Raw genomic sequence first — 18,844 nt, 5'->3', positions numbered from 1 at the left:
TTCTTGACTGATTGATGTTAACAGAAGTTCAGGAACCAAATAGTTTTAATTGAATATGAAAAAGGTGCACTTCGTTTTGAAGTCAGAGCTAATGCATACACTGTTGTATATTCAAAGTTCAGCCATGACAACTCTTAATGACAGAATCTATTTACTCAAAAACAAAAACAGTAGTATGTACATAAACCTAGGTGATAATGATACAAGGTTCATTCTGAAGGACTGAAATATTGTCCCCGTTACATTTCCTACAAAGACATCACTTCAGTCTGTCCTACAGTAGATTTTCTACCTGAAATCAATGGAATGGATAAAAAAAAAAGTAATGAACAGCATGAATTATCATGTAAACAACCAACAAATGGGTACACTGCATGAATTCTTTTACAAAGGATACTAATTGCACTATTAACTGTCCAGGATCGACCAGAAGGTCAGACCAGAGTTGGAGCGTAGACAAAACAGCTTGAGTCCCACTGTCTAACGCCCATGTGTGTGGAGACATTCTACACGAGGGTAGGCTTCCTAAAAGGCAAAAACCCCTAATGTGAAATACAAGATCAGCTCTGAAATGGGACAACAATAAAGGAATATTTATAAGGTCTGGGACTGCAACCCCTGTCCAGTTTAGGAGAATATGTTCCAACTCTTAAGTATAGAGAGGCCATTGAAAGGCTGCAATTCATGAGTGCTAGCGAGTGGTTGGAGGGTTTTGATGTGCAGTACACTACTGGGAACCCAAATCCAGCTGTTGCGAGTCCTGGTTAGCTGGTAGCTTGATCTGTTTGGTCCATCGATGACTCACTGGTCCCCGGCGCTGGTTCCATGGCCGTTGAGGTGGCGCGGGATTACTTCCGGGGCGGGGGGCCGTTCCGATTCTTCCGTGCTGCTGTGGCCGGGCTCAGAGGAAGTGTCCGGAAATCCCCAGCTATCCCTCCTGCGAAACGCCTGGCACAATGGCAGCTCTACCCCGTCCCACTGTCCACAGCTTCACCGAGGCAGAAACACATGCACATTATACACTCATCTGGCCGCGCACACACACGCACACACACACACACACACACACACACACACACACACACACACACACACACACACACACACACACAATGGCAGCTCTACCCCGTCCCACTGTCCACAGCGTCACCGAGGCTGAAACACATGCACATTACACACCACACACACACACACACACACACATCTGGCCACACACACACACAATGGCAGCTCTACCCCGTCCCACTGTCCACAGCTTCACCGAGGCAGAAACACATGCACATTATACACTCATCTGGCCGCGCACACACACACACACACACACACACACACACACACAATGGCAGCTCTACCCCGTCCCACTGTCCACAGCTTCACCGAGGCTGAAACACATGCACATTACACACTCATCTGGCCCAGTCGCACGGTGGCAGCTTCACGTGCCGTTGGAACACACACACACACACACACACACACAATTGTCTTGCTTCACACTGGCACACATACATATAATTGGTGTCATCACTGTTCCACCACCACTACATATTCATAAAATCAATGAATCAATCAATGTGTGGCGCGCGCACACACACACACACACACACACACACACACACACACACACACACACACACACAGCATCAGGCCAAGAGACAAGGTTGGAAAAGACAGAACTGAAAGAAAGGGAAAGCAGATTAAGCTCTAAGCAGCGTCTCTGGTCCTAAATTTTCTCCAAAAAGCTGGTTAACCTCCACTGCTTTAAACTGTCCTGTGTGTATTTTGCTGTGCATAAGAGGTGTGCAGTACATTTAGGTCTTAATTTCAGGAGCAGGCACAGAGAAGCGCAGGCAAGGCAGTTTGAAGCTCAGTAATGCTTCAGGAAAGAAAGTTTCTGTTTCTTTCAAAACCAATAAAGAAATTGACACTAAAACTGGGCCAGTTAGTCTCGCTTTTATTTCTGTTAAGAAACCCAGACAGGGTCTATATGCTGATGAGACAGCTTTTTGAACATATATGTAATAACTCTGGACTACAGACAAAGAAAACAGCCTGCACTTTCTTTTGGTATTTCAGCTGCAAATTAACATGACAGATCTGCTGCTATGGGTGAAGAGTCTTTTCTTACACTTCTCTTTAAAAATCTTAGCACATACCTGCTGCTAATGCACAATAACAAAGTGATATACAACTCAATAAGACAAAAAACTAAACAAATTAAAAAGGACAAAACATGATGATAAAATGCCATTAGGAGTACAGAGGACATGATCTTAATACTTCAGTAACATGACTATTGTGGGGACAAAGTAAACTTGTGCAACAGCTCAAACATTTCTCAAGTGGTCTTCAATGATTTAACACACAAGGCCCTTTCGCTAGACAAGCACCACGGGTGATAAAGGGAAACACGTAAAGCTATTTTGATTATTAGGACACATAAAGTAGTCATATTTTTGTATTTTACAGCATAGTACTCACTCAGTTTAGACTACTGATTAATGCGTTGTTCTCCCATTTACCGTTCTAATATAGCCTAACGTCTATCAGTATAGCGATACTATAGTCCTAAATTGAGAAGAGCACAATTTCTCTGTCTACAAATGGAATAATTCCATTAAATATTTGTTTTATTTTCATTAAACATGTTTTGTTGCCAACACTAACACATAAGTTGACATTTCACAGCGGGTCTGTCCGAGTTCAGTAATGTTGCTTGAATTAGAGGCCCCAACCACATAAAGCCATATTATGTAATAGTCGTTAAAGAGTCATTGTAATAGTGATTGTGTCGTGCAAGGACCGCCATTGTCATATAGGTAGCCTACAGTAATAATCATTCAATCTCTACATGATTTAGAAGGCCAGAAACATAGAAAGCACGTAAGTCGTCAAATCTATCTTATTAGCCTTTATGTTTTGCATAAAACTTTATTTTAGAATGCAACCTAATTATTACACAGAGATGAGCCAAGGCAGACTATATATTTCCTTTGCGGTCATCCACTTTTCACCTTCACACACCTCCTCTCTCTGTCCTGCTTGCTGCTCACCTGGTTTGCGATGTATTTGAAAGTGCAAAAAGGGAATTAATCAAGATAGACTCCGAAACAAGTCATCTGATAGTTTCCAACGTTTCCTAATATTATTTGAATATTTGCTTGGTTTATTCACCATTTGGGGTTATTCTCTTCGCTCTGGATATTAAATATTACCTGTGTTTCATGGATGACTTGGCCAGTTCCTGAAAATGATTACATTATTATGATTTAAAGAAGTGTTGTTATGTGATCAATACTTTTCTCTCGTTGAGTGTGGCTAGGACTGTTTTGTCATTAAACTGTCAATTTTGCGAGAAAATGCTTGATGTTTTTGGTTTATCAACTGATAAGCGCATATACAGCGCATTCTTTTCTCCACAGCATAATTGTTAAAAAAAGAAATTAGGCTACCCATCCCTACTAACCTATTTGCTTACCTTTCCACTATATTCTATATAAATAATTTCTCTAATATCGTATGCAGCTTGCATGTGTGTTTATTAGGCCCATATGTTAAATATTCTGAAGACCATGGCAATGATTACACTTTGGTGGTTTGAACTGTGCTGGTCTTTTATCAATTCAACACAACATATTTAATAATTTCACAGTGATAATTTACCAGTTTAAATATTTTCATAAAATGCAATGATATCTGTTGAACTTGAACCAAACAAATGATGGCAAGCGGCCGGTCATCTCAGCAGAATTCCTGTTGATGTGATTGGCTCAAAATACACATATGAATATGCGTTTCACCTGTCCCACAAAGCCTTCCCACTACTGTAGCGTTCTGAGTTTATACATGCAAATAACAATTATACTCCACTCCGATGATGTGCCATCATTACGTCACACACGTAGCACACATCTCATTGCCTTTTAAAGATTAGAGCCCATAGATTTATTTGATTAAAAACTTCTATTGTTTACTTTGCCTCTCATATTTTGAACACCAGTTAGAGATTTGTGCTATTAAATAATATTGTAAGGCACTCAGGTAAGATTTCCTATACTAATTATTGCTTTTACAGTTTTGCTTCGTTTGCAACTGTAGTGCCTAATATAATTGAATGTCTTTACTAGGTTTCTGTATGTACATTTCAATCTGAGAGGCCCTAGTAAAAGATACTATAATCCTACATTTTCAGCAGGAGTAATAAATAGTCCCTTTCAAACATCAGTTTAACTTCAGTTCCAGAACTTGGTAAATAATCTTAATGTACAAAAATGGCTAACATTTTGCTCCAGAAACTCATTCATATCTGAACAGAAAGTTCTGCTTCTATTCACAAAACCTTCTGGAATGTGTCCCATAACCCCAAAAAACTCTGTTCTGCATACCATAATACACAAGGTTTAAAATTAGTTACAGGTCTGAAATTATGTATTTCAAGTAAGGCCAAACAGAAAACAAAACGTGATCATGATTAAGGCACTTGGTGATTAAGTGTTTGGTTGTCAGACCTAGGCACCCAAGGGTCTGACCCTCCTTGCTAGCTAGCCCGCCTCCCATGCCTGAGGTTGACAGTTTGATTCTGGTGCGGGTTTGTGCTTGTCTACTCAACACGGGTTATATATCTATGAATCAGGTTATCTATATGATTAAGGCATCGGTTGAAGGCACATAGGTGTATATTTGTGAAGATGAGCAGGACAGGGGGAATGCAGGGTTGAGGATGGGACGTTGGGAGACCTATTTGTACCTGGAGGAGTAATACTCTTCCTCGAGCTCGTATAGATCTATGGCGATCTCATCACGGAGGGAGATGAGCTTCTTGTCACACTCTTCCTGGAGGGAGCGCAGCTGCTGGTTCCGGAGGCTGATTGCCTCGTTCACAGATGGGAAATCATTCAGGATCAAGAACTGCTTCAGGTCCGACACAAGTTTCATTAAAGACTCACCTGCACGAACCTATAACACACAATCACATGGACAAGCTGACTATGAACGAATTACAGGAACAGTTACACAAAATCACAGTTATACTTCAACGCATATTAAACCAGGTGAAGAAATATGAAATACTTACAATGTTAGCAGCTCTGACTTGCATCTCGTAGTGGTCTTGCTCCCCTTGGGTGGATCTGGACACCTGAGTCTCATCCTCAACCTATGGAGAATTCAATAGTAAATAAATGAAGAACGAAAAATCGTTGCATCAACATGTAGATTCCGTCTTCATAAAATCCAAAAATCTCACCTTTGCAGTCTTGACTATTTCTGTGAAATTATCCAGAATAGATCTGATGTCATCTTTCAACCTCTTGTTGTAGTTCTGTAGAAGCGTTTCTTTGCTTTGCGAAATAACCCTCTGGGTAGCCATACTTTTTCACAGACCACCTAAGGACTGTACTCTTCTTTTACGGTTTCGGGCAAACACAGAATATGATCAATACACATCCAAAATAAATGTACGTTAACTAACAATAACCTCAACTGACAGTATTGGGGCTAGCGCGTGTAATAGCTGATAATAGAAAATGTTTAGCTTACACGCTCATCAACTCGCCTATTTATTTAGATTAGTTAACGTAAGTTAGGTAAAGGAAAAACCAGAGACATTAGGATGAACTTGGCTACAGGCTAGTCATGATAGTAAACCAAATAGCTAGCCAACGTAACCTAACGTTAATTTATGCAAATGCACGAAGGCATTGTCCTACTGACAGATTTATTCTTTACCGTTTTAACCACTGAATACTTGAGCATTGTAACTATAATAAGCAAACCACAAATCAAGTGTATTAGCCAAGGCCTCACCTTTCCACGCAAGTGTGTCTGAATAAACTAAGTTTACATGCTCATGATGTTAGCCAAAACAACAAGTTGTCGCGTGTGTATGACGTCAGAATTATTCTTCTTTGTAGTTTACCAGCAGCAAGTCTCCGTATAGTTGCATTGCTGCCCTCTTCTGGAGGAATCCATCATGCCATCATGTTTAAATTATATTAATTTATCTGGTGTCTTAAAGAAATTTAAAAAGCCATCTTTTCCTTTACCGTTTCCCCCAATTTCCAACATGATTTTTTACTGATGTTTCAGTAAAGCCAATTTCCCTCATTTCTATATACTATATCTCCCCTTTCTCTCTGCAGTATATATCCTGCGTGATATAAGAACCTGTAGCGTTTCTGGTTGTTTACACTCCTTAGAGTTTTGTCCACTTTTTTATTGGTTGGAATACCTACGTGAGCTGGAACCCACATCAATGAAATCTCGTCGACTCCAAGATTCGATACTATTCTATACTTTTAATAGCCGTGACTGGGTCAATACACATCAACACCTTATGAAATTGGATCTGCTTTGTCCATTGTACTGTCGTCAATACAGCATACAATTCTACTGAAAATACATTTAGGACGTTTGAGGTTCTCTTCAACATCTCCATATTCCAGCCCTGGCCTACAATAGCTGCACCTGTAGCACCTGTTTCAGGATCCTTTGATCCATCAGTAAAAATGATGATGTGATCTTTGTATCATTCTCTTTTTACGTAATATATAGTAGATCAAAATTATCACCTCCTAACTTAAATTCAACTAATTGAGGGCCACAATTCTACCGGGCCAAACTCCTTATCATGTAACCCCATATCTTTTGGCACTTATTCTCCAGTCCACCAAAAGCTTGAAACGTGCACCACATCTCTCTCCAAGCCTTTTTGAGGTTCCTGTTTTGTTGGGTAGTTATCCCCTTGTCCCTCCAGGTTCACCTAGTAATTTGCTATAAGATCTTTATGTCACAGGCTCACAGGCTTTCCCAAGTTTCAACCTTCAGTGCACAAACTGGAGGAGAACGCAGAACCCCTGTGCATATTCTAAGAGCCTTGGCTTGAATTAAATCTAATCCATACAATACTGTTCTAGAAGCTGATCCACATGCTATACTTATTGTACCATATTTTATTCTTGATCTAATCAAGCAGACATATATTTGCTATAGTGATTCTGGCTGCTCCCCATTCTATTCCTACAATGCATCATTTAAAGCATTGTATTCTCATTATATGTCTCCTCCATGTTAATCTGGAATCAAAGTATACCCCCCAAAAACGTAAGTGTCTTCCCATAAAGTGTTCATTGAACATTCTCCCTAATCTTTCTTCCTGTAAAAAACATAATCCAAAACCCCATCTCCTTGCTCAGTCTACTACATGATGTATTGCTTCCTGAACTTTCTTTACCACATAGTTAGCTCTTTTCCATAAACTACCAACATCTGCAAAGATATCATTTATCATGATAGAACATTTAAAAAAGCATGGACTTTTCACACTCATGGACTATCACATCCTATTTTGACTTAAATACTTCTTCCATTAAAAAAATATCATACATTAATTAATTCATTTTAGTTTTACACAATATATATCTTTCAATCTGAGTCCAAAAGGTAAGTGAACATGAGCAGTGGTAGAACAGATGAGTTAAAGATTCAGAATCCCTATTAGAGAAGGAGCATTTATTTTCAATGTCTAAAAATGTATCCACACTTTACGTTCCGGGAAGATATTTCTCTCAGCGACGTCAGAAAAAGTCGACGTCAGAAAAAGCATCGCGGCACTTAAATTACCCACAATCCAATGCTCCTCCTTTCTGTCTGATCCAACATGGTGAGTGTACATTCATTTTCCTATGGCGAATTAGCACCGTTTGTAAATCTTTAAACATCTCTTAAATTCTGGCTTATTAGTTTATTTTTTAGCAAAGGAATAATTGAAATACAATGTGCACATACTGCTCAAGTAGATATTTTGTTGAATTTGATGTAGATACTGAAAACATTTCAGCCGTTTCTCGCCTGACTAGTAGAGGGTTTCCGTCCTACGTTGAGTGAGCGAAAAGCTTACGAAATTAAGAGACTTGCTGGTTGGAATTTGTAAACCAAGACTAGAATGTGAAATTATTTTGCAAGCTATCCTCCCTGTGTCAATTAAGTTGTTGGTTTAGTACCACGGCAGAGGAGAGAACCGTATTATAACTAGCTTACTGCCCGTGGGCCTCAACCTCGAGTTGTGGTAGTTCGTTAGCTTGCAAGCTAATACTGTTCGTCAAGCGCATCTTGCTGTGACCATTAGATTCTGTGGATTTGACAATTCGATAGTGAGTGGTATTTATGTTTTTAGCAAAAAATTGGACTGTCAACTCATCCCTGTTCACCAAGAAAATGTATAGCCTTTTTTACCCTTATATTTAAACTATCAGACCGGGTTGCTTCATAATCCTACTGAGTGTGAACTCAATTTTGCGTTTGCTTTTGCTGTGCTGTTCCATGACCATTTATTGTCAGTGGAAGAGATTATTTCTGAAGTGGTTGTGCAGTGATGTTACGAATTTCTTCGACTGAATCCATTATGTGGAAACAAACGAGCTTTTTAACCCTGAGCAACAACCACTTGAAACCTTAAGCACTCATCCTTGTGCTGTCCTTTGCTGTATAAATTGTGTATCTGGCTGGGTTACTTCATAATCCTACTTTTTAGGCAGTTACTTGGGCAACTCAAGTCTACACTCAATTTTGCTTTTGCAGTGCTGTTCCATGACGATTGTCTGTGGGATCAAGTGTTCTCATTGTTTGAATGTGGTGATGCTAATGGGTTCTCATCTTTTTATATCCTGACAGCCTAAGGGAAAGAAGGCAAAGGGGAAGAAGGTGGCACCAGCCCCTTCAGTGGCCAAGAAGCATGAGGTCAAGAAAGTGGTTAACCCCCTTTTCGAGAAGAGACCCAAGAACTTTGGCATTGGTAAGTGCACCAGAAGGAGCATCTGCTTGTGAAGGCCAAAAGTAATGTCTGCCTGCTACTTAATCATGTGTGTTCCCTTAGATGGTGGTCAAACCACTTTATTTCTTTAACTGAAGTGCAGATGATGTAAATAAACTTTGCTATCGTAACACCAATGTCGACACTCCACCAAGATCGCTGATGCACTTATTTCCCCTTAGAACTAAACTGTTGTATGTACTTGTGGGGACTTCTGTGTACAAAGACTGATCTGAGAAATCCTTGCTCCCCATTTGTGCTGTCCAGGTCAGGACATCCAGCCCAAGCGTGATCTCACTCGCTTCGTGAAATGGCCCCGTTACGTGCGTCTCCAGCGCCAGCGCTCCATCCTCTACAAGAGGCTCAAGGTTCCCCCTGCAATCAACCAGTTCACCCAGGCTCTGGACCGCCAGACCGGTAAGATGTGGCTTTGTGACGGCACCTTCTGAGACCGATCACTTTTGGTGGTGTGACTGTTTTGGGTCTAGGTATTTACATTTAGTGTGCGCTTGCACATGTAAAGATGGAGTTTGAGAAGGTGTTTTCACCTGTTCCCTTAGATGGGGGTCAAAGTGCAGATGATGTAAATAAACTTTGCTATCGTAACACCAATGTCGACACTCCACCAAGATCGCTGATGCACTTATTTCCCCTTAGACTTAAACTGTTGTATGTACTTTTTCCTTGAGGATGTGAAGTGGCAACTGTTGGGTTCTAGAGTTTGCAGCTAGAATGGATTGCTCTGAATACTCTGCTTGTTAAGATCAGATCAACAGCTTGAGCTATTGTACACTGTGGGTGGCAATATCAGCCATTTGCAGACAAATTAAAGTCTCTAGTGACGTGCCCAAATACGGTTCGTTATGAGCAATAAATATTCACAATAGTGTGATTACCGATGGCCCCTGTTTTAAAAGGCGTTGACATTTATTCTTGCTCACGGTTTTCAACAGCCACCCAGCTCTTCAAGCTGGCCCACAAGTACAGGCCTGAGACCAAGCAGGAGAAGAAGCAGAGGCTGCTCGCTCGTGCTGAACAGAAGGCTGCCGGCAAAGGCGATACCCCCACCAAGAGGCCTCCCGTCCTCCGCGCAGGTAAAGGCACCGCTAGAGATGGTCTGGTCCAAGCTCCAGTGGATGTTGTAATTTGTCAGTGGATGAGATTATTTATTAAGTGGTTTTGCAGTGATGTATGAATTTCTTCGACTGAATCCCCTGTGTGGAAACAAACGAGCTTTTTAACCCTGAGCACAACCACTTGAAACCTTTAGCACTTTTATCCTTTGCTGTATCTATTGTGTATTCTGGTATGAGCGGCCCATTAACTACCGTGTGGAATGGGCAAGATGTGTGGACCTGTCGCTGACGGCTTGTCTTATTCCAGGTGTAAACACAGTCACCACTCTGGTGGAGAGCAAGAAGGCTCAGCTGGTTATCATTGCCCATGACGTGGACCCCATTGAGGTAAGGACTGGTAATCATGACCTCAGGTTGAAGTGGCCTGCATGTGGGCAGAGGAGACGGTTGTGTGCTATGATGCATTGAATTTCTTCGACTGAATCCTCTATGTGGATCACAAACGAGCTTTTTAACCCTGAGCAGCAACCAGTCCCACACAAATACAGCTAGGCTATTGCCAGAGATTGACTTTGAAGTGTGTCTGTGCCACGCCTAGTAAACGTGTAATTGGTATAATCTTTTTTCCATATTTCAATAAATATCCTGTAGCTGTATGGAGGTGAGTTTTGTTAATGGGGTCTCCTCTTTGCAGCTGGTGGTGTTCCTTCCCGCTCTGTGCCGTAAGATGGGTGTGCCATACTGCATCGTGAAGGGCAAGGCCAGGCTGGGCAGACTCGTGCACAGGAAAACCTGCACCTCTGTCGCCTTCACATCGACCAACCCGTGAGTGTTTTTTAAATTATGTGGTGGATGGGGCCGTGACCAGTTTTGAGTAGATTCACCTACTACCTATTAATACACCTACTCATTATTGACCTACACTTGTGTGGTGTCAAAATAAACATGAGGACAAGGCTTTATGTGTTTGAAGGATGAGTGAGCCCTCAAAGTCTAAGTACTAAATTGGTTCCCTTTTCTGTTCCAGAGAGGACAAGGGTGCCCTCGGGAAGCTGGTGGAAGCCATCAAGACCAACTACAACGACAGATATGAAGAGGTGAGGTCTCAGCACTGTAATATTGATGAGGATTCATGTCCACTTAACAGCATCGTGGCTAGACTTCTTGTGTTGCTATGGTTGTGCAGTGATGTATGAATTTCTTCGACTGAATCCCCTGTGTGGAAACAAACGAGCTTTTTAACCCTGAGCACAACCACTTAACCCTCTAGTTAGGCATTTGCTTTTGAACAATTTAAATTGGTAGTTCAGAATAAAATTGACCTATTGTGTGTTATTATTATTATTATTATTATTAATAAATGTGTATGTGATTGTTCCGCAGATCCGCCGTCACTGGGGAGGCAACATCTTGGGTCCCAAGTCCACAGCACGCTTTGCCAAGCTTGAGAAGGCTAAAGCCAAGGAACTGGCCACCAAGCTGGGCTGAGCCCTTTTGTTTAATAGAAAAATTAAAAATCCCAAAAGAAAATCTGAGGCTGACTTGTCGTATTTGAACAAATGTTATGAATAATGAAGTGGCTAATGCATGCAAACACAACCGCTGAAAAGGTGTCTATAGTGGACGTGTACTTATGTTATGGGTGAGGCCGTTTTGTGGCCATAAAGTAGGTGCCTCTGAACTGTGAACACTCCAAATAAAGTGTGCTTTGTCGGGGGGGTAAAAATGTAATTGGGTAATCCTTCATCACAGGGGCATCTAAAAAAATGTATTATATTGTGGGAAAGTAATTTAATTGACATTCCTTATGTATTCTACAATCTTACATCTCATGGATATCACAAATCCAGTATCTCAAAATATTAATGAAACATTTACAATACAGAAATGTTGTCCTAAGAGCTTTAATCAGCCTGTGGCGCTGCTGAGGTGTAATGGAAGCCCAGGTTGCTTTGATGGTGGCCTTCAGCTCGTCTGTATTGTTGGGTTTGGTGGATCTAATTTCCCTCGGTCTTGACAATACCCCAAAGATAATATAGGTCAGGCCAGTTGGCTGGCCAATCAAGCACAGTACTACCATGGGCAGAAAACCAGTTACCAGTCGTTTTGGCACTGGGCAGGTGTCAAGTCCTGCTGGAAAATGAAATCAGTATTTCCATAAAGCTTGTCAGCAGAAAGAAGCATGAAGTGCTCTAAAATCTCCTGGTAGACTGAGCACCTGTCCAGTTATTTTTCTCCTTCGCTCAGGTAAGACGCTTCTGACGTTGTCTGGTTCACGAGTGGTTTGACACTTGGAATGTGACACTTGTAGCCCATATCCTGGACATGTCTGTGCGTGGTGGCTCTTGAAATACATTTTCCATGATATTCTAATTTCTTGAGATGCACCTGTATATTGCTCTTGGTCTGTTGGCCGTATTTCCTTATGTGAGGATGGCAATAAAGGTGACTGGCTGCTGTGATTTGCATCAAGCCTAATGCTTTTTGGCCCCTATTTTTACCCTGGGACATACAAAACTCTCAAACGCTTGATTAACTTTATCTTTATTTAATTAGGTCATATTTACATAATATTTCTAGCATACATCACACCACACAACTGTACTGCATTCACAAGGCAACACGCTTGATGAATTTAAGGTACCACATGTAGGTTGTAGCCGCACTTAAGCTGTACCTGTAAGAAAACATAAATAATCATTAAGACTACATTTTCAATAAAAAAAAAATGGCAGTTACAAAACAGTTCTATGAGTTGTATTCTAAAACAGTTGGAATACCCACAATTGATCACGGTTCATTAAACTAACTCACCATGTGACGACATACTGCATGTGTTCGTTTCTTAGAGTGACCCGAGTCTGACCCCCGACTGGACCTCCAGGTATTGTACTGGCTATTAATAAACAAAAGAAAAAGGTTTCAATCATTTGACATTGGTAATATCTGAACTTGCTGCTTCCTTTGGCAATATGAGAGGCCAAGCAAAGTTTTATCCAAATTTACATCTATTCTTTAAATGCTAATTTGACAAATCGGGATCAGAAAGCATCTTAGAGTCTCTTGCCAAAGTCGGCGTCTATGAAGATGGGTTCAGCTCCTGTGACCGCAGCCATGGCGTCCAGGTCCCGGAAGTACCAGCGGTTTTTCTCCATGTTGTTCTGGGGAACGAATGGCTTGCGTTGTTCCGTCAGCCGCACCACCCCAACAACATCCACTTCCTCCTCCACCTACCATAGAGAGCAGAGAGTCAGCTGCAGGAGTGCCAGACTCAAACACAAGCTGAACTACAGGAGGTGAATCACTCGATATAGATATAATATGAAAGCATTTCAGACTTAATGGTGCAGTTTATGTGAAAGACAAATGCTTCTGGACCTATAGTCATGACCTGTATCTGAAGGATAATAGCAGAGAATTGTCCCTGTATCATCTGTGCATGTTGATACTTTGAGTTGTTTTTTAGGCGTTTGACAACAATTTAGAAGACCCAGACAAGTAAACGAATACATAATGAGCTGAAGCAGAGAGACGTCTGACGAAACGGCACTTTATTCAATTATAGAAATTATAGAACAGTTATCTGTAACCCTCCTAGTGGACAGCAATAAGAAAACAGAAGCAATAAAAGACCACATACTGTTTTAAGAACAAGAACATTCCCCACACTAACTTATGCTAAATGAATTATGAGCAATGAGTTACCTGTCCCTTCACCCTGGTCTCCGGGCGGATCCTCTGTTTGGGTACATATCCTCGGTTCACCAGAATTTTGATCCTAATAGGTTTAACAAAGCAGAAGTATTTCAGTAACTGCCTTCTGTACACTTAACACTGGCATGTTTGTGTTTGCACAGCAGTGCAAACAGCCTAGTCAATACCCTTAGCCTGCTTAGAACAGTAAAATCATGAGAAGATCAGTGAGGTCTGAGGTGTGGCGCATGTAACCCAGGTCTGAGGTGTGGTGCATGTACCCCAGGTCTGAGCAGTAGAATGGAGTGATGATGTTGGCTCCCGTCTCCCCGCTCGATGAGAGCTGGCCTGCCTCTCGCGCCTCCTTCTCTGGGTCAACAGGAGAGCGAGGCAGGATGTAGAGCTCCTGGGAGTGATCGTACCTCCCGCGCACCGTCACGCGTCTGTACTCCAGAGTTTTTAGCTCCATTGGACTGTTTGAGCAGCACAACCACAAACTTAGTCACAACATAGCCTGAATAGAGCAAAACAGTAGACTAGAGACAATAGGTTTTAATAAGTTGAGAGCTAAATGTAGAATTTCATTGTGCAATATTAATACTCACTTTATTCGACTGTTATTGTAAAGCATCTCAGTAAAGTACGTGCAATCTTAACATCGAACATCATTTTTTTTGTTATTTCTAGCTATTTGTGCTATTTTAGCTATTTGTGCTATTGTTGTGTTATATGTTGTTGTTGTGTTATATGTGGACCCTCGTCGCACCATCAGAAGCAGCACTCCAAATGTTGTTGTTGTTTTGAAATACAATGACAATAAAGGCTTTTCTATTTCTATTCTATTCTATTCTAGCTTGAATTATCTTGTGAATTGCTGGCACTCACTCAGTGGGCAGGGAGACGGGCTCAGCTGTGGTCAAACTCCTCAGTTCCTCGATGAGCTGCAGTTTCCATTGTCTGCGCCTCATCTACATTTCCATAGTGAGCACAGGTTTAACTGATCGCCCGACAACAGACTTTAATAGGAATACATGTGATTTCTTCAGATAAAAATACTGCTGTAACAGCCAACATCTACCTTACTGATTCTGCTTCAAAGTGTTCTATCTATCATTTCAATGTTCATCCCCACACCAGACACAAACATGATACAAGATAGAAGATACGGTGGCACGTCAAATTTGGGCAGCCCTGGTCACAATTTCTGTTACTGTGAATAGCTAAGCTAGTAATAAATCACCTGATTTCCAAAAGGCATGATAAAAGATGACTTCTTTAATATTTTAAGCAAGATTAGTTTTTTTATTTCCATCTTTTACGGTTTCAAAATAAACAAAAAGGGAAAAGGGCCCCAAGAAAAAGTTTGGGCACCCTGCATGGTCAGTGCTTTGTAACAGCCCGTCTGGCAAGTATCAATTGTATCAAAACACTTTTTGTAGCTAGCTAAGAGTCTTTTAACTTCCAACTTTCCGGCATCAGGCTTGTTTAGATGTCCCTTTGCAAATGTCAGGTGCTGAATGCTGTGGCGAAGACAAAGGAATGGTTTTCCTGTGATGACTCCCATGAAGGTCATTTTTGTACAGGTGTTTCTTCACAGTTGCACCACCACTCCAGAGTCTGCTAAATCTTCCTGGAAGTCTTTTGAAGGGTTTTTATTTGCCTTTCTAGCAATCTTACAAGCAGTTCTCTCGGAAAGTTTTCTTAATCTTCCAGACCTCAACTTGGCTGCCACCATTACTATTAACTGCTATTTCTTAATTACATTACAAAATGAGGAAACGGCTACTTGAAAACACTTTGCTATCTTCTTACAGCCTTTTCCTGCTTTGTCAGCATCAATTTTTTTTAAATGCTCAGCTAGGCAGCTGCTTAGAGAAGCCCATGGCTGCTGATTGCTGGGACACGGTTTTAAGGAATCAGAGAATGTCACATCTTTAACTTAATGCCTTTTGGAGAACATTTCATTTTCTACTCACTTAAATATTCACAGTAACAGACATTTTGATCAGGGGTACCCAAACTTTTGAATGCCACTAAACAAACACAGATAGAAAAATGGTTGAAATATTTATCATACCTGCCATGTACCAAGGCCAAAAGTGGTGACGGGTATCAGTAGCAATAACCACTTCAGGACAGAATCTCCTTCTCCGCTCTCTGCCCGGGCAGCAGTGGAGCTGGATTGACGGGTCACATTCAAGACCTTCCCTCTAAACACTGGAAGCGAGAACATCGACTGTGTGATTGTCCAACAATACAAGCCTGTACAACCAACTCATTCAAAATTAATTTACATGATTTACATGCATATGATACCTACCATATCCACGCGTCAATTGTGTTTGTGGAGATGCAAACAACGTCCTCTTTGGTACAAGGATGTGAGTCTGCAACAAAACCAATTCCAGGCATTATGATCACTTCACCTCATACATGCTTGCACCTTGAACTGTTCCCAAACTTCCCCCATAAAATTACTACAAACTTAAGAATGTACATAGATGTCACATTAGTGAGAATAGCTCAGCTAACGCTAGGTCATATTGTCATGCAACGTTTCAGCTGACTAATCTAACTTAAAGATAGTAACAAAACTATACTTACATTAGCCCCAATTACGTTCAGCGTATTATTATAGCACGCAAGTATGGGCTTCAGCTTACTCATGGCTAGCTTGCAAAATTCAAATATTTTGAAACGCAGAAGAAGGCTCAAGACTGGTAGGACATGTTTGATATAACAGGTTGACTACATAACCCACTCTCATAACCCACAAATGCGGAGGGGAACGTATTACATGTAACCATTTCCGGTGGATATCTTTTCCGTGAAAGCATTACGCATGCTCGCTAACCCTACACGTGCATGTTGATAGTTGTATTCTTCATGTACGCGCACAGTCATTAAGTTATTATAATAAAAAGACGTCGACTTTCCTCTTTACATCACGGGTAGGTGATCTCTAAAGCATTGCCTATATTGTCACAAGATGAATATTGTTTTTTATGACGAACCAGGAGTAGCCTATTTGATGTTAACACAGGCTAGTTTGCTAAATAGCCTCAGTGGATATTGATGCTAGAAATAAACTACTATCGACCGCTGGAGAGGTAGATGTAATGTTTTTTAGACTACTCTAACGTTGACTTGACTTTTTGGTAATACTTTTCATAGGTATCTGCTTTAGAACCTCTCCTTATCTTTCCTCTAATGCTATCACCTCTAACTAATACTTAACTCACACTTCCAGTAGTTACATTCCTGCACCTTTTATTCCTTATGTAAAGCAGTATTTATTGTTACACTAGGTCTCTATTGCTCGTAGCTTGATTGTTATCTCCTTTTGTACATCGCTTTGAATAACTGAATGTAAATGTAGAACTAGCCCCACGATGTGTTTACGAATTATTTGTATTTCATTGTTCTACAACTCATTTTTTGTGTTGTACTGTGGTTGAAGGTTTTGCCCCAAGATGACCAGTCTGGCTGCTAAGTATGCGTATTTGGAGAAATTCGCGAGTAAAGTGATATCTCAACCGACTGAATTCAGAGGACGAGAGTATGGTAAATATCCTTCTTGTGCTATATAGCAAAGGTTACGCTGTACCCATTCATTCGAAGTTAAGGGCGGATCACTTTGAATTTCACTCTTCCTGATTGTATTGGCAATTGCTTTAAAGTTCTTCTATCTTTACTGTCAGTTCCATTCAAGGGAAACAGCAGTGCAGATGGTCCCTCTAAAAAGAAGAAGAAGAACAAACAGAAACAGAAACAGACACCGACTCAAGGGAACCAAACAAATAAACAGCCTGCCTCCAAGACCAGCATGATCACAGACACTAGTGCAGTCCGGAAAAGGACCAACGCTGTCAGTAAAGAGGCTACAAAGCCCAAAATTCAGAAATCTACTGCAACGAACCCAAGCAAGACACCAGAGGGTAAAAACGAATCGGTTTCCTCACCATTAAATGTCAACTCTTTTTTTTTTTTTTTTTCTTGAAACTATGCATGTACAAAGTCCACTCATACACCCATGAAGCTTAACATTAACTCTGCATAAACAATGTTTTGTTGATTTTTTTGTTGTTGTTTGTTTTAAAATGTATTCACAGAAGGTGAAACTCCAGGGTCAGAGTTCTCTGCAACAGATATATTACGCCAAAGACTTCACCAGAAAATTGAGGAGACGCGTGGACTGGTCAGCATAAAAACTAGCCTTTTTCATCAGAATAAGTCATTTGCAAATCACCTGCTCATGCATTTCTCACGTCCCATGTTTTCCCTCTCCTCTGCAGGGTATAGATCCCTCCTCTGAGGAGGTGAAGAGGAGACGAGAGAGGCGGAAACAGGAGAGGGAGCGAAAGAAGAGGAAAAAGAAATCGTTCCGTGCGAAAAGGATGGCAGAGGAAGCCGCCGCTGAAGAGGAGGGCAACCAGGAAGATGCACCAGAGGTTCCACCTGCCCAGACAGACGAGCCAGCCGAGGAGGACCTGACTACTGTGGTGTTTAGCAAGGTGGAGGTGGGCGAGGAGTATGTAGACAAGGCCATTCAGAAGAAGGAGAAGAAGAAGCGGGTGAAGGGTGGCCTCACACCTCTGACGGGCAAAAACTACAAGCAGCTGCTGACCCGGGTGCAGGCCAGGAACGCGAAACTGGAGGATCTGAGGGAGAAGGACCCGGCCAAGGCCGAGAAGGAGGAGGAGAAGATGAAATGGACCAACATGTTGTACAAGGCGGAGGGCTTGAAGATCAAAGACAATGAAGACATGCTGAAGGCCTCGCTGAAGAAGAAGGAGAAGAGAAAGATTCAGGTCAAGAGGAAGTGGACGGAGAGGAGCCAGCAAGTGGTGGACAAGATGCAGCACCGACAGGACAAGAGGCGCAAGAACCTCCAGAAACGGAAGACCGGGAATGTCGAGAAGCGTAAACAGAAAGCCAGGAAGAAAGGTCGTGTGCTGCCCGAGGATCTAAAGAAGGCTGTGGTCTAGAGGGGTAGTTAGAGGGAGATTTGGAGAGTATGAAACTGAGTGGTTTCCCACCAGTTGAGGGAGCGACTGGTATGAATGAATGACTGCCCACTTCATCAAACTCGAAAACATTTTACAAATATTGATACAATGTTTGCAAAGCAAAAAAAACACGGACTGTTTGTTGTAATATTGTTTATAAAGTATGTTTCTTACTTGCACGTGTTCTCTTTGTATTTTGTACAATTGAAATGTTTACATTATGCAGTGCAGTCACATTCTGGCTACATTGTATCAATGTG

The 18,844-nt window shown here is 41.4% G+C and overlaps 4 protein-coding genes and 6 non-coding genes across 13 annotated transcripts; 8 read left to right on the top strand and 2 right to left on the bottom strand.

Annotated features, from left to right (window-relative positions):
• Positions 1-27: 27 nt before the first annotated feature.
• On the bottom strand, positions 28-5,913 carry med22 (mediator complex subunit 22). Of its 3 annotated transcripts, none has more exons than XM_012839871.2 (5): positions 5,803-5,913; positions 5,243-5,399; positions 5,072-5,152; positions 4,745-4,953; positions 28-988 (listed from the first exon to the last, which is right to left on the bottom strand). In XM_012839871.2, the coding sequence occupies exons 2-5, from the start codon at positions 5,363-5,365 to the stop codon at positions 802-804; spliced, it is 600 nt and encodes a 199-aa protein (XP_012695325.1). In that variant the 5' UTR covers positions 5,366-5,399; positions 5,803-5,913; the 3' UTR covers positions 28-801. The 3 variants fall into 3 exon arrangements, with proteins under 3 accessions (XP_012695325.1, XP_031433081.1, XP_031433082.1); XM_031577221.1 differs by having other exon boundaries at positions 5,243-5,396; positions 5,803-5,908; XM_031577222.1 differs by lacking the exon at positions 28-988 and adding an exon at positions 1,198-1,371.
• Positions 5,914-7,629: 1,716 nt separating this feature from the next.
• Positions 7,630-11,412, top strand: rpl7a (ribosomal protein L7a). The gene is made up of 8 exons (XM_042709368.1): positions 7,630-7,657; positions 8,668-8,788; positions 9,074-9,223; positions 9,760-9,900; positions 10,190-10,269; positions 10,577-10,707; positions 10,910-10,979; positions 11,266-11,412. Exons 1-8 carry the CDS (start codon positions 7,655-7,657, stop codon positions 11,368-11,370), a joined length of 801 nt encoding a protein of 266 aa, XP_042565302.1. The 5' UTR covers positions 7,630-7,654; the 3' UTR covers positions 11,371-11,412.
• On the top strand, positions 8,361-8,434 carry LOC116223007. Its single transcript, XR_004164875.1, has one exon. It is a non-coding gene; the product is annotated as a small nucleolar RNA SNORD36 (small nucleolar RNA).
• On the top strand, positions 8,905-8,973 carry LOC116223020. The gene has a single exon (XR_004164887.1). It is a non-coding gene; the product is annotated as a small nucleolar RNA SNORD24 (small nucleolar RNA).
• LOC116223019 lies at positions 9,380-9,448 on the top strand. Its single transcript, XR_004164886.1, has one exon. It is a non-coding gene; the product is annotated as a small nucleolar RNA SNORD24 (small nucleolar RNA).
• LOC116223006 lies at positions 9,986-10,058 on the top strand. The gene has a single exon (XR_004164874.1). It is a non-coding gene; the product is annotated as a small nucleolar RNA SNORD36 (small nucleolar RNA).
• Positions 10,334-10,408, top strand: LOC116223008. Its single transcript, XR_004164876.1, has one exon. It is a non-coding gene; the product is annotated as a small nucleolar RNA SNORD36 (small nucleolar RNA).
• On the top strand, positions 11,063-11,135 carry LOC116223005. Its single transcript, XR_004164873.1, has one exon. It is a non-coding gene; the product is annotated as a small nucleolar RNA SNORD36 (small nucleolar RNA).
• A 997-nt stretch (positions 11,413-12,409) lies between the features above and the next one.
• Positions 12,410-16,367, bottom strand: LOC105911091 (surfeit locus protein 1). The gene is made up of 9 exons (XM_012839869.3): positions 16,180-16,367; positions 15,896-15,962; positions 15,653-15,792; positions 14,461-14,543; positions 13,857-14,048; positions 13,588-13,660; positions 12,950-13,112; positions 12,697-12,778; positions 12,410-12,559 (listed from the first exon to the last, which is right to left on the bottom strand). Exons 1-9 carry the CDS (start codon positions 16,240-16,242, stop codon positions 12,493-12,495), a joined length of 930 nt encoding a protein of 309 aa, XP_012695323.2. The 5' UTR covers positions 16,243-16,367; the 3' UTR covers positions 12,410-12,492.
• Positions 16,368-16,397: 30 nt separating this feature from the next.
• surf6 (surfeit 6) lies at positions 16,398-18,761 on the top strand. 2 transcript variants are annotated; one of them, XM_012839867.3, is made up of 5 exons: positions 16,398-16,526; positions 17,036-17,139; positions 17,277-17,513; positions 17,688-17,773; positions 17,871-18,761. In XM_012839867.3, exons 2-5 carry the CDS (start codon positions 17,049-17,051, stop codon positions 18,561-18,563), a joined length of 1,107 nt encoding a protein of 368 aa, XP_012695321.2. In that variant the 5' UTR covers positions 16,398-16,526; positions 17,036-17,048; the 3' UTR covers positions 18,564-18,761. The 2 variants fall into 2 exon arrangements, with proteins under 2 accessions (XP_012695321.2, XP_012695320.2); XM_012839866.3 differs by lacking the exon at positions 16,398-16,526 and adding an exon at positions 16,541-16,685.
• Positions 18,762-18,844: the final 83 nt, after the last annotated feature.

This window comes from Clupea harengus, chromosome 12 (genome assembly GCF_900700415.2).
Source record: "Clupea harengus chromosome 12, Ch_v2.0.2, whole genome shotgun sequence".
Taxonomy (NCBI): domain Eukaryota; kingdom Metazoa; phylum Chordata; class Actinopteri; order Clupeiformes; family Clupeidae; genus Clupea; species Clupea harengus.
The sequence above is the reverse complement of the archived record's forward strand: the minus strand, read 5'-3'. Positions and strand labels throughout refer to the sequence as shown.